General features: G+C 36.6%; 1 protein-coding gene across 4 annotated transcripts in view; it reads right to left on the bottom strand.

Moving 5' to 3' along the window:
* Positions 1–17,760, bottom strand: part of sh3bp2 (SH3-domain binding protein 2) — a 24,686-nt gene extending 6,926 nt beyond the window's left edge. For 2 of the 4 annotated variants that reach the window (XM_079599769.1, XM_079599768.1), the window contains exons 1-8: positions 13,774–14,058; positions 6,034–6,173; positions 4,067–4,169; positions 2,539–2,656; positions 2,380–2,447; positions 2,084–2,166; positions 653–709; positions 14–548 (exon numbers count right to left, since the gene is read on the bottom strand). In XM_079599769.1, the coding sequence (XP_079455895.1) occupies positions 14–548; positions 653–709; positions 2,084–2,166; positions 2,380–2,447; positions 2,539–2,656; positions 4,067–4,169; positions 6,034–6,173; positions 13,774–14,000 (1,331 nt within the window). In that variant the 5' untranslated portion in view covers positions 14,001–14,058. Of the gene's footprint in view, positions 1–13; positions 549–652; positions 710–2,083; positions 2,167–2,379; positions 2,448–2,538; positions 2,657–4,066; positions 4,170–6,033; positions 6,174–8,719; positions 8,838–13,773; positions 14,059–17,718 lie in introns of those variants that run through there. The other 2 variants (XM_079599771.1, XM_079599770.1) reach the window with 2 other exon arrangements.
* Positions 17,761–19,625: the final 1,865 nt, after the last annotated feature.

Raw genomic sequence — 19,625 nt, forward strand, 5'->3', positions numbered from 1 at the left:
GTAAGACACTTACTGGAAGGAGGGTCTGCTGGGCTTGGGTTTGCTTGGTAAGGGAGGTTTGGGGATCTGTCCCACGCTCCTGTTGTGAGCAGCGGAGGACAGGTGAGGCGAGACGGGGCGGTGCTCAGGTGTGGGCTTCACTGTCAGGTGCTGGCTGGACATCTGCGCTTTACTTCCACTCTTCAGAATCACCTTCTGCAAGTTCTCAATGATGGGTAGAGTAGCTGCCGTGTGCCCAGCGAGAAATGCGTTCGGCTTCTTCTCGCACACAGGCAATGTGGAGAACGGGCCCGACACGGGCTTCATGGTGTTTGGCGGGGGTAATGGAGGGATGGGGCCAACGGGGCATCTGGTGGACATGTGCGAGTCTGGTTTCTCTAGATGCGGGGCGTACGGGAGGGGTGGAGGAGGGCCTTTGGCTGAACACACGGGCTTTTTGAACGGAGGGGGGAGTGGAGGGGGAGGGCCTTTCATGTGACGGGTTTCTCTAGACGGCTGAAAGGGGACGGGGGGTGGGGGGTACGGCGGGGGTGGGACCGTGGGTCGACCTGGAAAAAAAAAACAGTGATTCCACTCAGTGAGATCTTCTCAGGCAATCTGAATGCAACCACAGTGGAATATATGCCAAGAAATGAGAGAGAATCAAGCATACTTGCTGATGTTGGAGACCCGTCCTCTCCATCACTGTCTTCGTCTTGTGTCATGTAATCTAAATGAAATGAAATGAAATTTTAATTTGAATATACCTCTTCTGTAATGAGCATGTTTTTTTTAATTTCAAAATTAAAATTATTTTAAGTTGTTGAACCTAAACTTTTATTATTATTTCTTAGAATTTGTTTTTAAAATGTAATAAAAAAAAGTTTAGAAATGCTTCAATTCGAAAACATTTGTTCGCCAAATCAGTCACGTGGTATGACAAACACATGCACAATTAGATGAGAAACGAGAAAGAAAGAAATAGATCATAAATATGAGAATGCAATGCTAGTTTTAAATGAAATGAAATTAAATAGAATAAAATTTCTCATGCATGATTTTTAAAATTGTATTTATTTTTATGCAATTTTATTTAATTACAGACTACAAATATTGTGTAAAAAGATGATTTGGTAATACAATATTAAATACATTGTTAAATAAAATAAAATCGAACATTTTTTAATTGAATGTGTATCATATACAATTTTATATTATTTAAAATGTTTAAATATAGGTCTTCATTGTTTATTCATGCATGGTTAGTTCACATTGCATAATGGTAACAGATATACTTTTTTAGAGATAAAGTTTGTTACTAGCTGCTTAATTCATAAAATTGAATAATAATAAACAAAAACAATAAATTAAATCTGTCTGAAGTGCCTGACAGAACCCTTTAAGGTAAAGAGTATTAAGTGCTGTGAAAATATCGTTCATTGTACATTTATATTAATTTACTTAATTTATTTAAACGAATGGGACCTTATTGTAAAGTGCATGTTACCAAATTTTTATATTTCTAAATAAACACGTTTTTGTAGACCTATAATTTTCTATATGATTAAGTGAAATGAAACTATGAAATACTACTATTCTATATTTTTTATATTAAAGGAAAAAAGTGTTAATCATTTATGTAAACATTGGTTATGCTTCAATTTAAGGTGTCTGTGTTACAGTATAACTATACATTTAAGTTCTGAGTAATAATAATGAACTACATGTATTTACTATAGGGTAAGGGTGCGATTTAGGGGTAGTTGCCAGTACCTAATTACTATAGAAACTACATGTAAAGTTAAACAATAACTGTAATATAAAGTGTTACCACAAGAAAATATTGGCCATGATGAGTCTTACATGGTTGTTTAAGAAATAAAAAGCTACACACTCAATCATTTAGGGTTAGAAGAACTGTTGCCAAACATATAACATGCTAGAAACATAAATCACAGGAATAATGATCCAGTCATAGACTCTTAAGCATTTGCCTATTTAAATCCAAATCCAAATCCAATTTTCTTTTTTTTTCTTTTTTTCTGGGCAGTGTATAATAGGTCATTATAAAAGCATAGTGATCTTGAAGCCCTGTCACTCATACCTGCTTCAAAGTCATATTCAACAGGACTGATCTCCAGCGGTTCCTCTAACTGCCCATATATGCTCTCAGAATCCAAGTCATCACTATTAAAACACACAAGAGATTCGTGAGAAAAGTGACAGAGTTACACAGACATGCAGTGATTGAAAGAAAGAGGAAGATGTGACGGCTGTCATGTGAAGGAAACCCCCCCAAGAAAACTAAGGTACAACTGAGCGGGTAAAAAGCATGTTGCGTAATGTGTGTAAATGTGACTGGGCTATTCAATGGCGTTCGTTTAATGTGAGCAGATTTACCTTGGAAGCGGCAAATCTCTTTTGTCATTATAATAGTTGATTTCTTTTCTTAAGTTCCTCATCCATTTCTGTCAGAATAGAAAAAAATGCACATTTAAGTTTGATTTGAACTGATCAGAGAAACAAACACACGCTGATGGTTGTCTGATGTGACCTCACCCTTCTCTCGTCCTCACTCGCTGCTGAGAAGTACCACGTCCGGTGTCTCTTACTGACGTGGACGACCTTGAAGGGGAACACGTTGCTGGATGTCGTCTCCTCTGCCGCCCGCAGAACTCTGGCAAGCACAGAATTTTTTAAAAGAAATTAAGAGAAAAAAGTGTTAATTCATCTTTTTATTTAAACTTGTTTTTCATTTAAAAGTACTGTTCAGAAGTGGTCTGTAAGATTTTAAAAAAAATCATAACACTTTTAAATTGATCAGTAGAAAATCAGTAGTAAAAGAGATTTATAATGTTGCAAAAGATTGAACAATTCAATTGTTTTTTTACTTTCTGTCTATCAAAGAATCCTGATATGAAATGTATCACAGTTTCCACAGACACATTAAGCAGCAAATTGTAACAATATTTCAAATTTTTTCTGTTTTTAGCCTACTGTATTTTTGATCAAATGAATGATGCAGTCTTGATGAGCAGAAGAGACTTTTGAACTCAAGTGTTTCCGTGTATGCAAAGTGTCATAAAAAATGTAACGCGTGTAACGCGTCTTTGCATTGACTTAACATTGAAATCACTCGCGCCTGACGCGCTATTCGCGTCCGGTGTGTAGGGACCGTTATGAGTATGAAAATATTCTTGTTGCAAATTGATAAATTACGGCTCCTCTGTAATATATTTTGAATATTTAAAAATCAGTCACCAAATATGTAAACGAGATTGTAAGCTTTCAAATTATATATAGTTTATCACGATTAGTTAAGGTTTAGTATAGGATATTACTGTTTTAAATATAGTCGCCGGCGGGCCGATGCCAATATAAGGGGTTAAAGTATATTCTATAATAAATGTTGTTATTATTATGGTAGCACTTTATTTTACAGTCCTGTTCCGCATGTACATACTATTGTAATGACACTAACTCGGTAATAACTAGGTGATGACCCTTAACCTAACCTTAACTCATGTAGTTATCAATTAAACTCAGTATTTAAGTACACTGCAAATTCATTGAAGATACTGTAAAATAAAGTGTCTTCTAGGTCTTGCTCATCCGCGAACGCTCCCTGTGCTCTGCCGTATTAATCCAGAGGGCTATTTTTACCCAAGCACAGCCTCACAATAATTACATGTTCACCATATGGCACAGTCGACCTGCTTAGGAGGAACTACTGCAGAATTCGACGGCCTTTCCATGACATTAACATCAGAACATACGGTGTTAAACACACACGTGAGCGCTGCATTGACATGCACAGGAAACACACACGAAGGCCAACGTAGTGAAGAATCGAAACTCTTGCGCCTAAAAAAGTCTGCGTGAGGACAGGATGTGGCCTGCGATCTTGTCGAGATGGCCACTGGTTAACTTAACTTACAGATTGCGAAACTAAGTACAGAGAGGTGGGCTTCTGAGACGCTCTCTGGCTGAATGACCACAGATGCACCGGAGCTTCATGCGAGCGAATGCAGTGTCGTGAGGGAAACACTGGTGGAAATAACCAATGGAAACAAGCAGAATAACCAACCTGTTGTAGCCATTGAGGGAGAAAGCTCCTTGCGGTGCGGGAGAAGTACTGCTCTTGAAATAGTAGAGGCAGCCTTTGTGGATTATAATGAAGCGGAGCGGCCCTGTGGAATTGGCAGACAATCAATATGTTTCTCTTCAGCACGTAAATGAAAAGCAAATGTGTTTTTACTCTGCCCGGCCCCAAAAAAAGAAGAAGCCGTTTGGATTTAAATTGGCAAAAGTTTAAGAGTCTATGACTGGATCATTATTGCTGTGATTATTATGTTTCTAGCAACAGTTCTTCTAACCCTAAATAATGGAGTCCTTCATTTCTTAAACAACCATGTAGGAAGACTCATCATGGCCACATTACAGGATGACAATGTCAAGATTCATTAGGCTCAAGATGTGAAAGAATGGTTGGGTGGGAGCATGAAGAATCATTCATGTTGTGAAATTAATGTTGTGATGTTTTTTCCATCAAGAGGTGCATCAGTGTTTGGTCAAGATCTTGTATTGACAATGCAAGAGTCCAGCACTTTGTAAAGTCTCCTCCAGCACATCACAAAGACTTTCAGTGAGTTTAAGGTCTGGACTCATTCATGTGTGAAAATGAGTCTTCATGCTTCCTCCCAACCATTCTTTCACAACTTGAGCCTGATGAATCTTGACATTGTCATCCTGGAATATGCATGATGAGTCTTCCTACATGGTTGTCTAAGAAATGAAAAGCAACACACTCCATCTATTAGGGTTAGAAAAACTGTTGCCAAACAACATGCTAGAAACATAATAACCACTGCAATAATAACCCAGATATAAACTCTTAAGCATTTTCTATTTAAATCCATACAGTGACTTTGTTTGCAACACCTGTTTTCAGCTTCTGTCTTACATTTCCGACACGCGCTCTAAGCGGTTGACCAATCACAACAGACTGGGGCCGACTGACCAATCAGAGCAGAGTACGCTTTTCAGAAAGCGGGTTTCACTAGAAACCGAATCTAAAACAGGACGCTCAGACAGAGTGAAAACGGCTGCTGCAACAATGTAAATTATGAGAAACATGAAGCGTTCTTTGAAAATTAAACCATGTAAACCCTCTAAACCATCAAGTAGGCCCTCTAAAAAAGTATAATAGGGACCCTTTAACAAATTGAGCCTTATTGTAAGGTTTTTACAGAATATTGGTTAGTCAACATGCAAAAGCATTGTCAACCTATTTAACTCATGCATGGTATAAACCTAACCACTATTAAATTACTGGGTTTCAACATGGGTCGGTTTCCTGTTCAAGGTTTACATCAAGCCTGGACTAGACCTTAGTTATATTAGGACTTTTCAGTAGTTTTTACAAACATACCTTTCAAAAAAAAAAAACCATTTCTGGTGTGCATCTTGAGACAAAACAATGCAAATTATATATTTTAAGATATGTCAGTGCAAGCTGTTGAGACAGCTCAAACATGCATTTTAGTCTGAGACTAGACTTAAACCCTGTCCAGGAAACCACCCCTAAATAACCTACAACATTAGCCTAAACATTGATCTATAAAGCTGTGTAAAACATTATGAGTAGGTCCTACTTTTCTACATGAATGAACTTCTGGCCATAATTCCTGAGGGTATTTCCTAAAACTTTTCCCCTAAATGAAAATTTTGTCACTATTAATTCACCATCGTGTCATTCCAAACCTGCATGAATTTATTTCTTGCGCAGAACAGGAATGAAGATAATGTGAAGAATGTTTCTGCCCTTACAATATAAGTGAATGGGGTCCAAACAAACATTTACTTTCATTGGGGAATATATATATATATATGTATATCCTTCCAAAAAAATCTTCTTTTAGATTCCACAGACAAAAGAACGTCACACAGGTTTGGAACAACATGAGGACGAGTTTCCTTCTCTCCAACAGATGTTAATGTATGTTCGATGTTAAGTCTATTGGCTGATGGTTTCCAGCGAGCTGCAAAACTCACATTTCATCAGGCTGAACTGGCTGCCTCCTTTCTTGTGCAGATACCCAGACGAGGTGACTCCTCCCGGCATGGTGAGCAGATTCTGAGCTCCGATAGCCCTCATGGGAACGGGCCAGGAGACCGCAGTGGCAGCCATGTTTCTGTAAGCAAGGAAAGGCCACGTTGTTAAGACTCGTTCTCAACAATTACCTCGCTACGGGGAAGGCCTGGGGTGTCTTATTTCACGATCACCTACTGCAGGGGGTGAAAACATCTGCACAACCACCAAGAACACTCTAGTAACCACCTAACAACATCCCGACAGCCACCCAAACACCTGCGTCCCCGGGCCTAGGGCCAAATCACAACTGAGCTGAAATTCAACACGATATTATCTGTGTAAAACACTATTCAGGGCAAATATAACTATCAAAATCAAATCTCTCTTCACGCTGCACGAATATTAAAACATTTAAATTTGAAGGTTTATAACTTAACATTAATGAACTCTACTTTTCAAGTTAGTGGGCCTATTCTGTACTGTTGGGTATCTCTACATAAAGGTAAGCCTACATTACAGAGGATTTCTTATTTCATTTTTCATTCGAAAGGATTGTTGAGCCAAATAATCTGTGTTCTTGCCTTACTCCAACTCACTATGGTAAACCTACAAATAACTAAAGAAAAGAAGGCCTGACTACAATGGCAGCAGATGTGCTTACTTGCTCAGACAACATTCCAGATATACATCCGGTAGAACTTATTATCAGCGATCTTAGTTAATCAGATTCATTCTGGCATGGTGTTGATGGGCAGCCATGGGTAAACCTCAAACCATCAGATTCACCAGTGCACTTCTGAATGATAGCCATTATAATTGCCATAATACAGAGGCCAGTATTCTGTAGGTACACTTTAAAATGGATGACAGATTTTTGCAGGCCATAACCCGGAAACAAGTTCGCATTTTAGCACTTCTGGTTTCATCGTCCTGAAGTCAATGGCAATGCCTGAAATGAGGTCTGGGGTGAACACAGAGATATATATAAAAAAAATATATATATACAAAATGCGGTTGAAAATTGAAAAATGTGGTTGCCAACAAGAGTTGGTTATAATTACAGAGGAACTACAGAGGCTGTCTGGGACAATAAACGTCATCAGACGAACAGGTAAACGCATTACTCAGTCATGTTCATGTTCAGGTCCTTTATTTGTACACTGTACAATTTGTTTTAGTGGTGTTTCATAAGCCAGCCTCACTATTTGAACATCCTCTTGAGCCAATGTATTAACAAATCTGCATTACTGATCCTGCAGTGTTTGTGCTACGCCAAAACTATCCATACATTTTCAAGACAAGCACAGACAATAAACATTAGACAATACAAAATAAATGAAAAACATAGCTTCTGTGTCATCTGTGCATTTTGTTCCTCTGATTAATGGCTGCTGGAACAAAGCTATTTTTTTATACCGCTTTGTTCTGCACTTTGGGACTATATACCTACGTCTAGAAGGATCATAATTTAAAATTGAGCCAGTTATCCTCTGTAACTGTCTGGTATACAGGGACAAAACTGTGACACACCAATCAGCTTCCTAGACCATTTAACAATGTGATTTAGGGAGTTTCTGTTCTTTAAACATAGATTCCCAAACCATGACACCAAAGAGAAAAATTGATTAGATAAAAGCTTTGTAGAATAAGGGTTATGAAAAGGGTTTGGTTTACGGTTAGTTAGTTGTAATTGTGCATAATTTACTGTTATTACTATGGTAAGAACATGTTTTAATTCACGAAAGTTGTGTTCATTTGTGAAGACTACCATAATGAACAGAATATGTAAGAATTATAAACTTTTGTTGGTCATAGAGCTTATTTTCTGCAATAAATCAAAAGCTAATGTAATTATTATTATTTTTTTTGTCGTCGAGGGAACCAGGGTGATATGACCTTACGGGTTTGGCCTATAAAAATACATCACTGTACATTTAAGTACTAATTTTAAAAATACTGGACCAGATGTTTTTCATATGTCTGTATATATTGATGCAACTCGATAATGTTACTTGAAACCTAGTGCTGAACCTGAATATATGAGGTAGCCTAATTTTAAAAGTGTTATTTCATGGAAAAGTAATGTAATTTGATCAAATCTCTCTAAAAAAAGTATACATTTTATGAATATACTTTGTTTAGCCCTAAAATATTTAATTGGATAGAAATTGTAAGTGAAAGCATTTTTAAATACCCTCATGCGTACATAATACATATCTAGAAAATCATGAACAACTGGAAAAGTCAAGCCTTTGAATATTGTGGATTGGTGGCAAAAAGGTTGAGAACCACTGTGCAAAACTCAACGATAAACAAAAACCTTCGGCATCTAAACTGATAATACCGGAACCAGACATAACAAATTACAGACATAACAAATTACAGACATAACAAATTACAGACATAGCAAATTAAAAGGACGTGCTTATAAACACATTGAGATGAGACGGTCAATAATAATAAACAACAGCCGTCCATTGAGACCTATCACAGAAACCCTAACAAAACTCCTGCTATAGATCCACAATTTCCAAATAACATTAGACTTCTTAGGAACATGACTACATAATCATAAACAAATCCACATAATTGTACTTCATTTAAGAACCCAACTCCAAACACTGTGGCTTGATCCTCAATCTTTACCTTCTGCTGACGCATCTTCTGATGCTCTGCACCGCTGGACTCTCGCTGAACATATCGCCAGAAGAGACTAGAGATCACAGAGAGCTTGAGGACGTACTCGTCTCCACCACAAAACTCCCAAACCTCCAGCAAAAAACTTGAATCTGGCCGGGACACTGAAAGGACAGGAAATCTACGTTTCCTTTGGAAAGTTCGAGCCCCTCCTGGGCCGGCGAGCGCACAGAGGAACTTGCTTATCCGGAGTGCCAGTCAGCAGATATAGATGGGAACGGAGGAAAGTCCGTCTAACACTGGGTGGAGTGGCGAGATTAGAATCCCATGGGATTTTGACCTAAATGAGAAGTCTAATGGTAGCGTAGATCTCATCTGACATTATAATATCCAACCAAAGAATTATGGTTCAGGAGCGAGCTTGTGGCTAGAGGATCCTATTTTTAGGAGTTAAGTAGAAGTTTAGTGTGGCACCGTCAGCAAAAGTGCTCTTGACCTTTACAGACTTCACTTCAAGGAAACTAAACATCACTGTGTTTAAGAACATTGTGCAAAAACATACAAATTATCCACCAAATCAGCGAAACGTAAAATGGTTACAAATTGCAATGAGAGTGTGTAGTTTTTTTTAGTGGTGTTTCATAAGCCAGCCTCACTATTACGATTTGAACATCCTCCAAAAGCTGCATTACTGGTCCTGCAGTGTTTGTGCTACACCAAAACAAAAATATATTTTTTAAAACTAAAAAATCTACAATTATTGTTCACTTTATGGCAATCTTTGCATTTATGTTCGGTTTCATAATTGTTTAGAAAAATTTGTTTATTGTCATTTTCAACAAAACTTTAAATGTAATGCCTCAAAAAAATTGCCATATATATCAGATAGTTTCCCTACACTTCCATTCCTTACACTAAAAATAAAATATACTGTATCTAAAAAATGTTTTTTAGACTGTTTAATATAAGTAGGACGATTTTTTTTCATATCATGAATTATTAATTACAAAGTTATAATTTTTGACATGCTCCAAAAGATATCTAAATTAATTAAATTGTAAATTAAAACATGCTCAAGTCTTTGTTTGCAGACATTAATAGGGACAAAAATTAACAAAGTATTTTGGTTTGTATGCAAACCTTTTCTCATTAACATATTTGTTTCTTTTCCCCACCCACATTATTATGATAATGTCAGCGGAAAAAAGTACAGTTGTTTCAGAGGCAGAGCAAGTTATTTTGATTTGTAATTTAAAAAGTTTTTTTGTTTTTTTTGGAATATGTTATATTTATATATTTGGCTTGATATTGTGTTTACATTATGCATACCCATGATAAATTCCTTCTCCAACATAAAGAAAACAAATAAGCAAAAGCATTTTTTACTCAGAATGACCCAGCAATGCCCAGCTACTGCAAACAAACACACGGGTTGCTCTAAACTACGAAGTATTAATCTTAAATCTCCAAAAAAACACAATGATAATGTCATGCTCTAGGGACTGCAACAAAATAGCAGGGTGGAGAAGATTTCAGCCTTATTCGAACAACTTCCCGATCCTGCCGATGTGACCTCATGCGCTCAGCATGAAGTGATAGGAGGTCAAACACAGTTTACAAGTGTGTTTATTGTTAAAATGTGATGTGAATTTCAGAGGGTATGTAGCGCAGATCTTGATTATCCATCGGGAATTGATTGGATCATGAAAAGCAGAATGGAGCAACATGATTGGAGAAGAGGCCGCAATGATTTGAATGGGGATCAAATTATAACATTTAGATAAAAAAAAAAAAAACTGAATCAGTCAGAAAAAGGCTAGAAATGTGGGAACTGAAGAAGAAAAAATGGGATGAAAGGAATGAAAACTGTCCTTCTCTAATGTTCACCCTTCCTGAAAGTGCAAGTTCAAGCCAACCAGTGCGCAAGGAAAAGAAGACGAGCACTGAAACATATTTGTCTATTTTCTCCGACCCCGTTGTTATGATTATGTCAGAGGAAAAGTTAAGTGGTTTCAGAGGAAGAACAAGTTATTACATTTTGATTAAAGGTTATTAATAAAGTTTTGTTTCCGCTTTGGGATAGCATTATTTACAGTAAGACCAGGGATAGTGCATCTGTAAAGTGAGTCTCGATTTCCTCTGAAAGCAATATAGTATATGATGCCTCAGTGGTGTGTCAGAGTTTCCACACGAGATAGTTTTTAGCTTGTGACATTTTAACAATGTTTCCATTGACAGGAGTCAGTGACCAGAACTTAACCTGCTCTTAAAGAGTGGGTGAATATATAAGTTTATTTTTATTTTTTTATGCACGACAATGAAGCAAAAAAACACCCGACGCGACCAAAACAAGCTAAACTGACTGCCGATGCCGAAAGCCCCTTTAAACTGACTGATAACATACCTTATCCAGCAACCAGACAATTTTGAGTAATAGAAGTGACAAATGAAAGTCAATTTGATTTCATACTAAATCTAAGATGTCACCCATCCAATTCATCAGAGTTAGTGAAGCCAACAGTAGCAAACATGCTCAGATATCTTAAGTGATGAAAGTGTGTCTCTCAAGCAAAGTTGTGATATATAGTCACCGGTGTCAGGCTGTCTAATCTGATTTACACTTTATTCAGAGTGAAAGCCCTGTGTAAAAACTACAAGGGTTTAAATGTTATTAGCACGCTAAAAGCACATTAAAACAGCTGTTAAAACTAGATCACGTATGGTTAACCATATAGGCAAAGTCAGATTTATAGGGTACAACGATACGAGCGCTTCTGAGAATGAGCTAATCAGGATTTTCCAGGTTAGTGGTGTGAAATGTCAGTAGTACAGTAAGTACACCAGATGCACTGTAAAAAAATATTTTCATGATTTGTTATCACAACTTTTTATCTTTTGTCAAATCAACTTCGATAACTAATGTGAGAAGATAACACTATTTTGAGCTTCTGTTTATTAAACCATTCTTCTTCATTGTATTAACTCAAATTTTGAATTACAACGAACTCAAATTTTTAAGGCAACAAGGTAACTTGCTTTTTTAAGTTAAACCAACATTTTATTTTTACAGCGTGTCTGTGTTTATGAGATTATTGGTCGTCCGCTAATTTCTTCCTGGTGTTTTCTGCACAGCTGTTCACAGACTGATTTTTCCACGCTGGTCTATCAATCATTGATTTTACCCACCCTAGATGACACATCAAACAAAACAAACTCTCATTGGTCACTGAACATGCCAATTTTTCACATTAGCGAAGTTTTGCGGGCAAAATGGTCAGCTGACACAAACATCACGTTCAAACCAAGCAGATTTCTATTGGTCAGCGCGACACATTTCTATAAACAGCTTAATCTGTTGTGAAATCTGCGTTATGAATTTTTTTGTCTTCACGTGAAATTCCCGATATAGATTTCTATTAAATTGGCTTGATTTCACCAAACAGCGATACATGTGACTGCACCTAAACGGGCGTTTCTTGGACAAAATGGACTTTCTGCTTCTACAGTCTGATTATACACGTATAATACACTTACACAAGTATAAACTAATATTAAAGCATTGATGAAGCTACTCAATGGTTTTATCACTGAGAGTGACCGCTTCCTTATTATGTTCATTTAAATATACAAACCAAAGATAAGAAAAGAATATGTGGGCATCAGTTTCAGTTATTATTTTTGCTCTGCACGTACGTCCTTTCATCATTTCCTGCGCCTAAAATACAGCTTGAGTCCTGATCAATAAAGGAGAACGCGATGTACACATGTAACACAGCCTCCATCAACGACACATACAGTTTTGGCAACACTTTAGAATAATGATCCGTCATTAACAAGTAACTATGCTGTACTACATTAACACTTCAGCTTCTACTATTAACTATTATGGAAACTTAACTAATCAGTAAGTAGGCCTAATATTAAATTTAGGACTAAGATAGTTCCATCTTACAAACACATCATTTTCACTTTAAAAAAGTGGTCCAGATCAGTAGTGGTTCCTGCATAGGGACTCTTGAGTAATTAGTGATGCATTTTATGACTACAGGTGAAACTCGCAAAATTAGAATATGGTGCAAAAGTTCATTTATTTCAGTAATTCGACTTAAAAGGTGATACTAATATATTACTGTAAAAAATATTTTCATGATTTGTTATCACAACTTTTTATCTTTTGTCAAATCAACTTCGATAACTAATGTGTGAAGATAACACTATTTTGAGGTTCTGTTTATTAAACCATTCTTCTTCATTGTATTAACTCAAATTTTGAATTACAACAAACTCAAAATTTTAAGGCAACAAGGTAACTTGCTTTTTTTAAGTAAAATTTTTTTTTTACAGTGAAGACTCATTACATGCAAAAAAGGTTTGATTACCTAATAAGGAACTATCTCCTAAATGTGATATTACTTACTGATTAGTTAGGCTTGTTTCTATATTAGTTGATAGTGTTAATGTAGTAGAGCACAGTTTTTTTTAAACATCTGCCCACAGATGTTAGTCAGAACAACATTTCATAGTCTGGTGCATGTGCCCCCACATTATAACATGTAGAAATGCAAAGTGTATCCTGTCTGAAAAGGTCATGTGCACACCTTGAACGTGGGGTAGGAGTTTAGTGGTAAAGGTGTAGTGTAACATCCCTATTGTGACCTTGAGTACGGCAGGGGGTTTCCCTGCAATCGTTATGAATGAAAAACATGTACATTTGAAATATGTTTAACTTTACATTAAATCTGCAACCTAAATTTGACCAGAGCCACATGACTGGAGTTAAACTAACAAAACTCACAGGTGAACTCTAATTCACTTCAGTCGAGCACCACAAAACACCCACCTTCTCAATGTACGTGTTGAAAACGACAACAAATAAATGACTCTCATTTACTTTCTTATTACACATGGTCTACCACAGCACTAGCTCACTGTAGTAACCCTCAAACTTGCGGGAATTACTTTCACCTTTCAAACAATTGATAGCAAAATACTCTTTCGTACATCAATGTTGTTGCAGACATTCAAATGGACAAAGACAGAAGTGAAGAAACCCGCATACTTACTTGTTACTGAACTCCTGGATGCACATCTTCGCATGCGACTGTTGTAAATGACTGAGGGAACGCTTTTTTTTCACCGAAAGAGCCATTCGTACTGGCTGGTTTTTGTCACCATGTTTTACTGGTTGATGTTTAGCGCACGGACGGAAGTTGAATGAGTTGAGGGTTGAGGCAGGACCGATAGAGCGGAGACGGCCTGTGATCTCAGGCTCACGCACAGTGCAAGTCATTTCCTCTCAGAAGCTTTTTCTGTGTCACAAAGTCACTTCCTTGTGTTCGCTGTATGGACAAACTGATTGGCCAAAGTTCTCAGGACTTGAATTCACTGGCAGGGACTTTCCACCTCTTTTAACACGAAATTACGTCGTCAAGACGGCTACTCTGAAAAACTTGCAACAGCGTCTGTTGATTTCTAGAAATGTCTCAAAGCTCAATTGTAGGACACTATGTTCATTTATGTATCTAAATGACCACAACTACTAAAGCCTTAAAACAGATAATTTGTCGTGAAGCTTAATGGTTTCATCATGGTTGAGTGTAGGCTAGTATCACTATTAAACCATTGAACCATTCCCTAATCCTAATTACTAAACTTTGGGTAACACTTTATTTTGATGGTCCCTTTGAACATTATATTGACTATAAGTAACGTTGCAACTACATGCCAACTAACTCTCATTAGAGTATTAGTAGACTGTCTGCTTAATAACTCTTTATTGTGATGCTCCTCAACAGACGTTATACTGACTATAAGTAACTTTGCAAGTACATCAACTTATTCTAACCCTACCAGTCTACTAATACTCTACTAATACTCTACTAAAACTAATCAGAGTAGTCGACATGTAAGTGCAACATTACTTATAGTCAACAGAATGTGTTGAAGGAACCATCAAAATAAAGTGAAACCAAACTTTGATGTGTAACCCTTGAGGTTTCTGCTACATGAATGATACCTCAAATGTGTGCTTTTTCATGAAAATGGGCAATACAATCCTTTAGTCTTGCACCGATTTAAGGCCCAAATCAAATCTTGGGTCAGAAACTCTTTGACCCATTAGTATCCACCTGGAAATTACCCAGAACTGACGACCAATGCCCAAGAAACCCTTTACATCATGGCAGCAACTTTTTCCACATGGATGAACAACTCATTGTAAAAAAAAATTACATTTCGAACACCAGCATTTAGTCAAATATGGTCAGCTTCCTGAAACGGAGGTAAATACAGGTATTTACAAAAGTGTTTTCTTACTTCCCTATTACATGAACACAGTTGCCCATATAATACACACCACACTACATACACTCTGTGATCATGACAGATCAGAATGTGTAACGCAAACTTTCTTGTTTTGCATCACACTTTACAGAGAATTAAAACTAAAACTCAGACACCTCAGTTAAATTGAAAAGTGTAACCAGAGTTACTAAAATACTAAATTGAATCTTTCAAATAGAAACATAACATTTATTGTAAATGACCAATTAGTGTCAAAAAGCAAAACAAAGTTAATATATATCTGCATATATGTCGCCCAACACAATCTAACTGATCTTCAACCCGATCCTCTTCTAACCACACTCAAATGGCGGATAATAAATGAACCTAACCATAATAATGTACATATTTCAAACCCACTAAATTATTACAGAATTATTTGAATACATTGAAATATTTGGTTATTTAAGTAACGTTGCACCTACATGTCAACTAGCCCTCATTAGAGTATTAGTAGAGTGTTAGTAGAGTGTTAGTAGAGTATTAGTAGAGTGTTAGTAGAGTATTAGTAGAGTGTTAGTAGAGTATTAGTAGAGTGTTAGTAGAGTATCAGTAGAGTATTAGTAGAGTATTAGCAGAGTATTAGTAGAGTATTAGCAGAGTGTTAGTAGAGTAGTAGAGTATTAGTAGAGTATTAGTAGAGTGTTAGTAGAGTATCAGTAGAGTATCAGTAGAGTATTAGTAGAGTATTAGTAGAGTATTAGTAGAGTGTTAGTAGAGTGTTAGTAGAGTGTTAGTAGAGTATTAGTAGAGTGTTAGTAGAGTATCAGTAGAGTATTAGTAGAGTGTTAGTAGAGTATCAGTAGAGTATTAGTAGAGTGTTAGTAGAGTATTAGTAGAGTATTAGTAGAGTGTTAGTAGAGTATTAGTAGAGTGTTAGTAGAGTATCAGTAGAGTATTAGTAGAGTATTAGCAGAGTGTTAGTAGAGTAGTAGAGTATTAGTAGAGTATTAGTAGAATGTTAGTAGAGTGTTAGTAGAGTGTTAGAAGAGTGTTAGTAGAGTATCAGTAGAGTATTAGTAGAGTGTTAGTAGAGTATTAGTAGAGTGTTAGTAGAGTAGTAGAGTGTTAGTAGAGTGTTAGTAGAGTATCAGTAGAGTATCAGTAGAGTATTAGTAGAGTATCAGTAGAGTATTAGTAGAGTATTAGTAGAGTGTTAGTAGAGTAGTAGAGTATTAGTAGAGTGTTAGTAGAGTATTAGTAGAGTGTTAGTAGAGTATTAGTAGAGTGTTAGTAGAGTGTTAGTAGAGTGTTAGTAGAGTATCAGTAGAGTATTAGTAGAGTGTTAGTAGAGTGTTAGTAGAGTGTTAGTAGAGTAGTAGAGTATTAGTAGAGTGTTAGTAGAGTATTAGTAGAGTGTTAGTAGAGTATTAGTAGAGTATCAGTAGAGTATTAGTAGAGTGTTAGTAGAGTAGTAGAGTATTAGTAGAGTGTTAGTAGAGTATTAGTAGAGTGTTAGTAGAGTATTAGTAGAGTGTTAGTAGAGTATTAGTAGAGTGTTAGTAGAGTGTTAGTAGAGTATCAGTAGAGTATTAGTAGAGTGTTAGTAGAGTATTAGTAGAGTAGTAGAGTGTTAGTAGAGTATTAGTAGAGTGTTAGTAGAGTATTAGTAGAGTATTAGTAGAGTGTTAGTAGAGTATTAGTAGAGTGTTAGTAGAGTATTAGTAGAGTGTTAGTAGAGTAGTAGAGTATTAGTAGAGTGTTAGTAGAGTAGTAGAGTATTAGTAGAGTGTTAGTAGAGTATTAGTAGAGTGTTAGTAGAGTATTAGTAGAGTGTTAGTAGAGTGTTAGTAGAGTATTAGTAGAGTAGTAGTAGAGTGTTAGTAGAGTATTACTAGAGTGTAAGTAGAGTGTTAGTAGAGTATTAGTAGAGTGTTAGTAGAGTATTAGTAGAGTGTTAGTAGAGTGTTAGTAGAGTGTTAGTAGAGTGTTAGTAGAGTATTAGTAGAGTGTTCATAGAGTATTAGTAGAGTGTTAGTAGAGTAGTAGAGTATTAGTAGAGTATTAGTAGAGTGTTAGTAGAGTAGTAGAGTGTTAGTAAAGTATTAGTAGAGTGTTAGTAGAGTGTTAGTAGAGTATTAGTAGAGTGTTCATAGAGTATTAGTAGAGTATTAGTAGACTGGGGTTACAATAAGTTGATGTACTTGCAAAGTTACTTATAGTCAGTATAATGTCTGTTGAGGAGCATCACAATAATGAGTTAGCAGATATTAAGCAGACAGTCTACTAATACTGTAATGAGAGTTAGTTGGCATGAACTTGGAAAGTTACTTATAGTCAATGTTCAAAAGGGACCATTAAAATAAAGTGTTACCAAATACTCAACTGAAGTAGGCTGTCATGGCAATTACAACACCGGCACTACACTTACTATGATGATATACCTAATTTTTGGTTTCATTTAGGAAAGGAAAGTATACCTTCTACAACATCCTCATAATGTAAAATTGAGCAGAAATCCCCTGATAGAGGATGTGAACTCAAACGAGTTCCTTCTCTTTTTCATCTGTTCGGTGGGAAGTACACAAGTTACATCGTCTCTCCAGATTCCAGATTCTCCAGATATTTTAAAGCAAAATCAAAATCTATAAAGCATCAATTAACATGCACCATCCCTTGCATGCACCATGACGATGAATTTATTTTCAAATAACAAAAGGACTTACCCATTGAGATGATCTAATGGAGGCTGTGCTTGTACGCTTAAAGTGAGTGGTTAGTAGTGAGCACAAGTCCACTTCCTCTCTGCTGCACTTTAAAATGCTATTTATGACCCTCCCATTTACAACTCTGCCTTTTCTCTGTTGCTCATCAAGAGCTGGTTCCAATCAGTCGTACTGCCCTGAATATATTAACACTAGTCATTCTTTGCACTGCATAATTATCGCAGTTTCTGAGATATTCACTTTACATCTGGTCAAAATTCAACAGTTTGATTATCCACTTTAGACAACTATATGTACTGTACCTTTGGAAGTTCATGCCAACTAACTCTCATTAGAGTATTAGCAGACTGTCTGTTTAATATCTGCTAACTCTTTACTGTGATGCTCCTCAACAGACATTATACTGACTATAAGTAACTTTGCAAGTACATGTCAACTTATTCTCTTAAACTCTTGTTTCAACGGTTTTTGCGTGTTTAGCTATGAGAAGTGTTGTCACATCTTGTACAGTCGAAAATATCTTTGTGTCATGTAACATCATTCTCCTGGAAAACTGGAAAAAACTATCTTGGCATTTCCTGAAAAAAAAAAAAAAAAAACCTGCCAGTGGTTGCAAGATAGCTGAAGAATAGGGTTAAAGTTTTCACTAAATTTAGGTTTTAGTTCTGCATTAAAAAAATAAGTTACATCAGACATGCACTGCTGCCGGCTTGTTTTCTGCTGGCTGTGTATTACGAGAATCAGCTTGTAATGCAACATGTATTTGGTTTAAAGGGTGGCTATATTGTTAAATAGATGTAAAAATAAAATGACCTGTTACACTTATGCAAATAAATGCAATAATGATACTCAATGCTAGATTTTCAAACTTCAATCTGTTTTGTCTTGTTGGCAAAGGCCATTTACACAAACCATCACCATTGTCTGGTTAAGCAAGACAAAATTACAAGAGAAACCATTCAGATGACTAAAGTAGCAGTGTGGGGTGTAAGGATTGTGACTTTAGCTTGACATTTTGAATCCGCCTTTTTCAATCACATTCTTCTCCTTTTTCCATCACAGATCAACTCGGAAAGGAGTTATTTTAAATAGAAATGAAAGCTGCAGTCCGTAGTTTTTCCTCTCTGTCGCCATCTCTGTTCGAAATCTGCAATTGCAGTTATTTGTGGAATTATCAACTTTACGCGGGTTGTGTCTCGGAACAGCACGGATTAATCCAATGTTTTGAGGGCTGTGAGAAAAGGCTATATATCTACACCTCCAACATCCTCACACGCAATATAGCCTACTAGCCAAGACTCTTCTTTATGTGTACAGATGTGACGTAATACTAGCCGAGACTCTCCTTTATGTGTACAGATGTGACGTAATACTAGCCGAGACTCTTCTTTATGTGTACAGAATGATGTGACGTAATACTAGCCGAGACCCTTCTTTATGTGTACAGATGTGACGTAATACTAGCCGAGACTCTTCTTTATGTGTACAGATGTGACGTAATACTAGCCGAGACTCTTCTTTATGTCTACAGATGCGACGTAATACTAGCCGAGACTCTTCTTTATGTCTACAGATGTGACGTAATACTAGCCGAGACTCTTCTTTATGTGTACAGATGTGACGTAATACTAGCCGAGACTCTTCTTTATGTGTACAGATGTGACGTAATACTAGCCGAGACTCTTCTTTATGTGTACAGATGTGACGTAATACTAGCCGAGACTCTTCTTTATGTGTACAGATGTGACGTAATACTAGCCGAGACTCTTCTTTATGTCTACAGATGTGACGTAATACTAGCCGAGACTCTTCTATATGTGTGCAGATGTGACGTAATACTAGCCGAGACTCTTCTTTATGTCTACAGATGTGACGTAATACTAGCCGAGACTCTTCTATATGTGTGC

Source organism: Phoxinus phoxinus (genome assembly GCF_949152265.1).
Source record: "Phoxinus phoxinus genome assembly, chromosome: 23".
Taxonomy (NCBI): domain Eukaryota; kingdom Metazoa; phylum Chordata; class Actinopteri; order Cypriniformes; family Leuciscidae; genus Phoxinus; species Phoxinus phoxinus.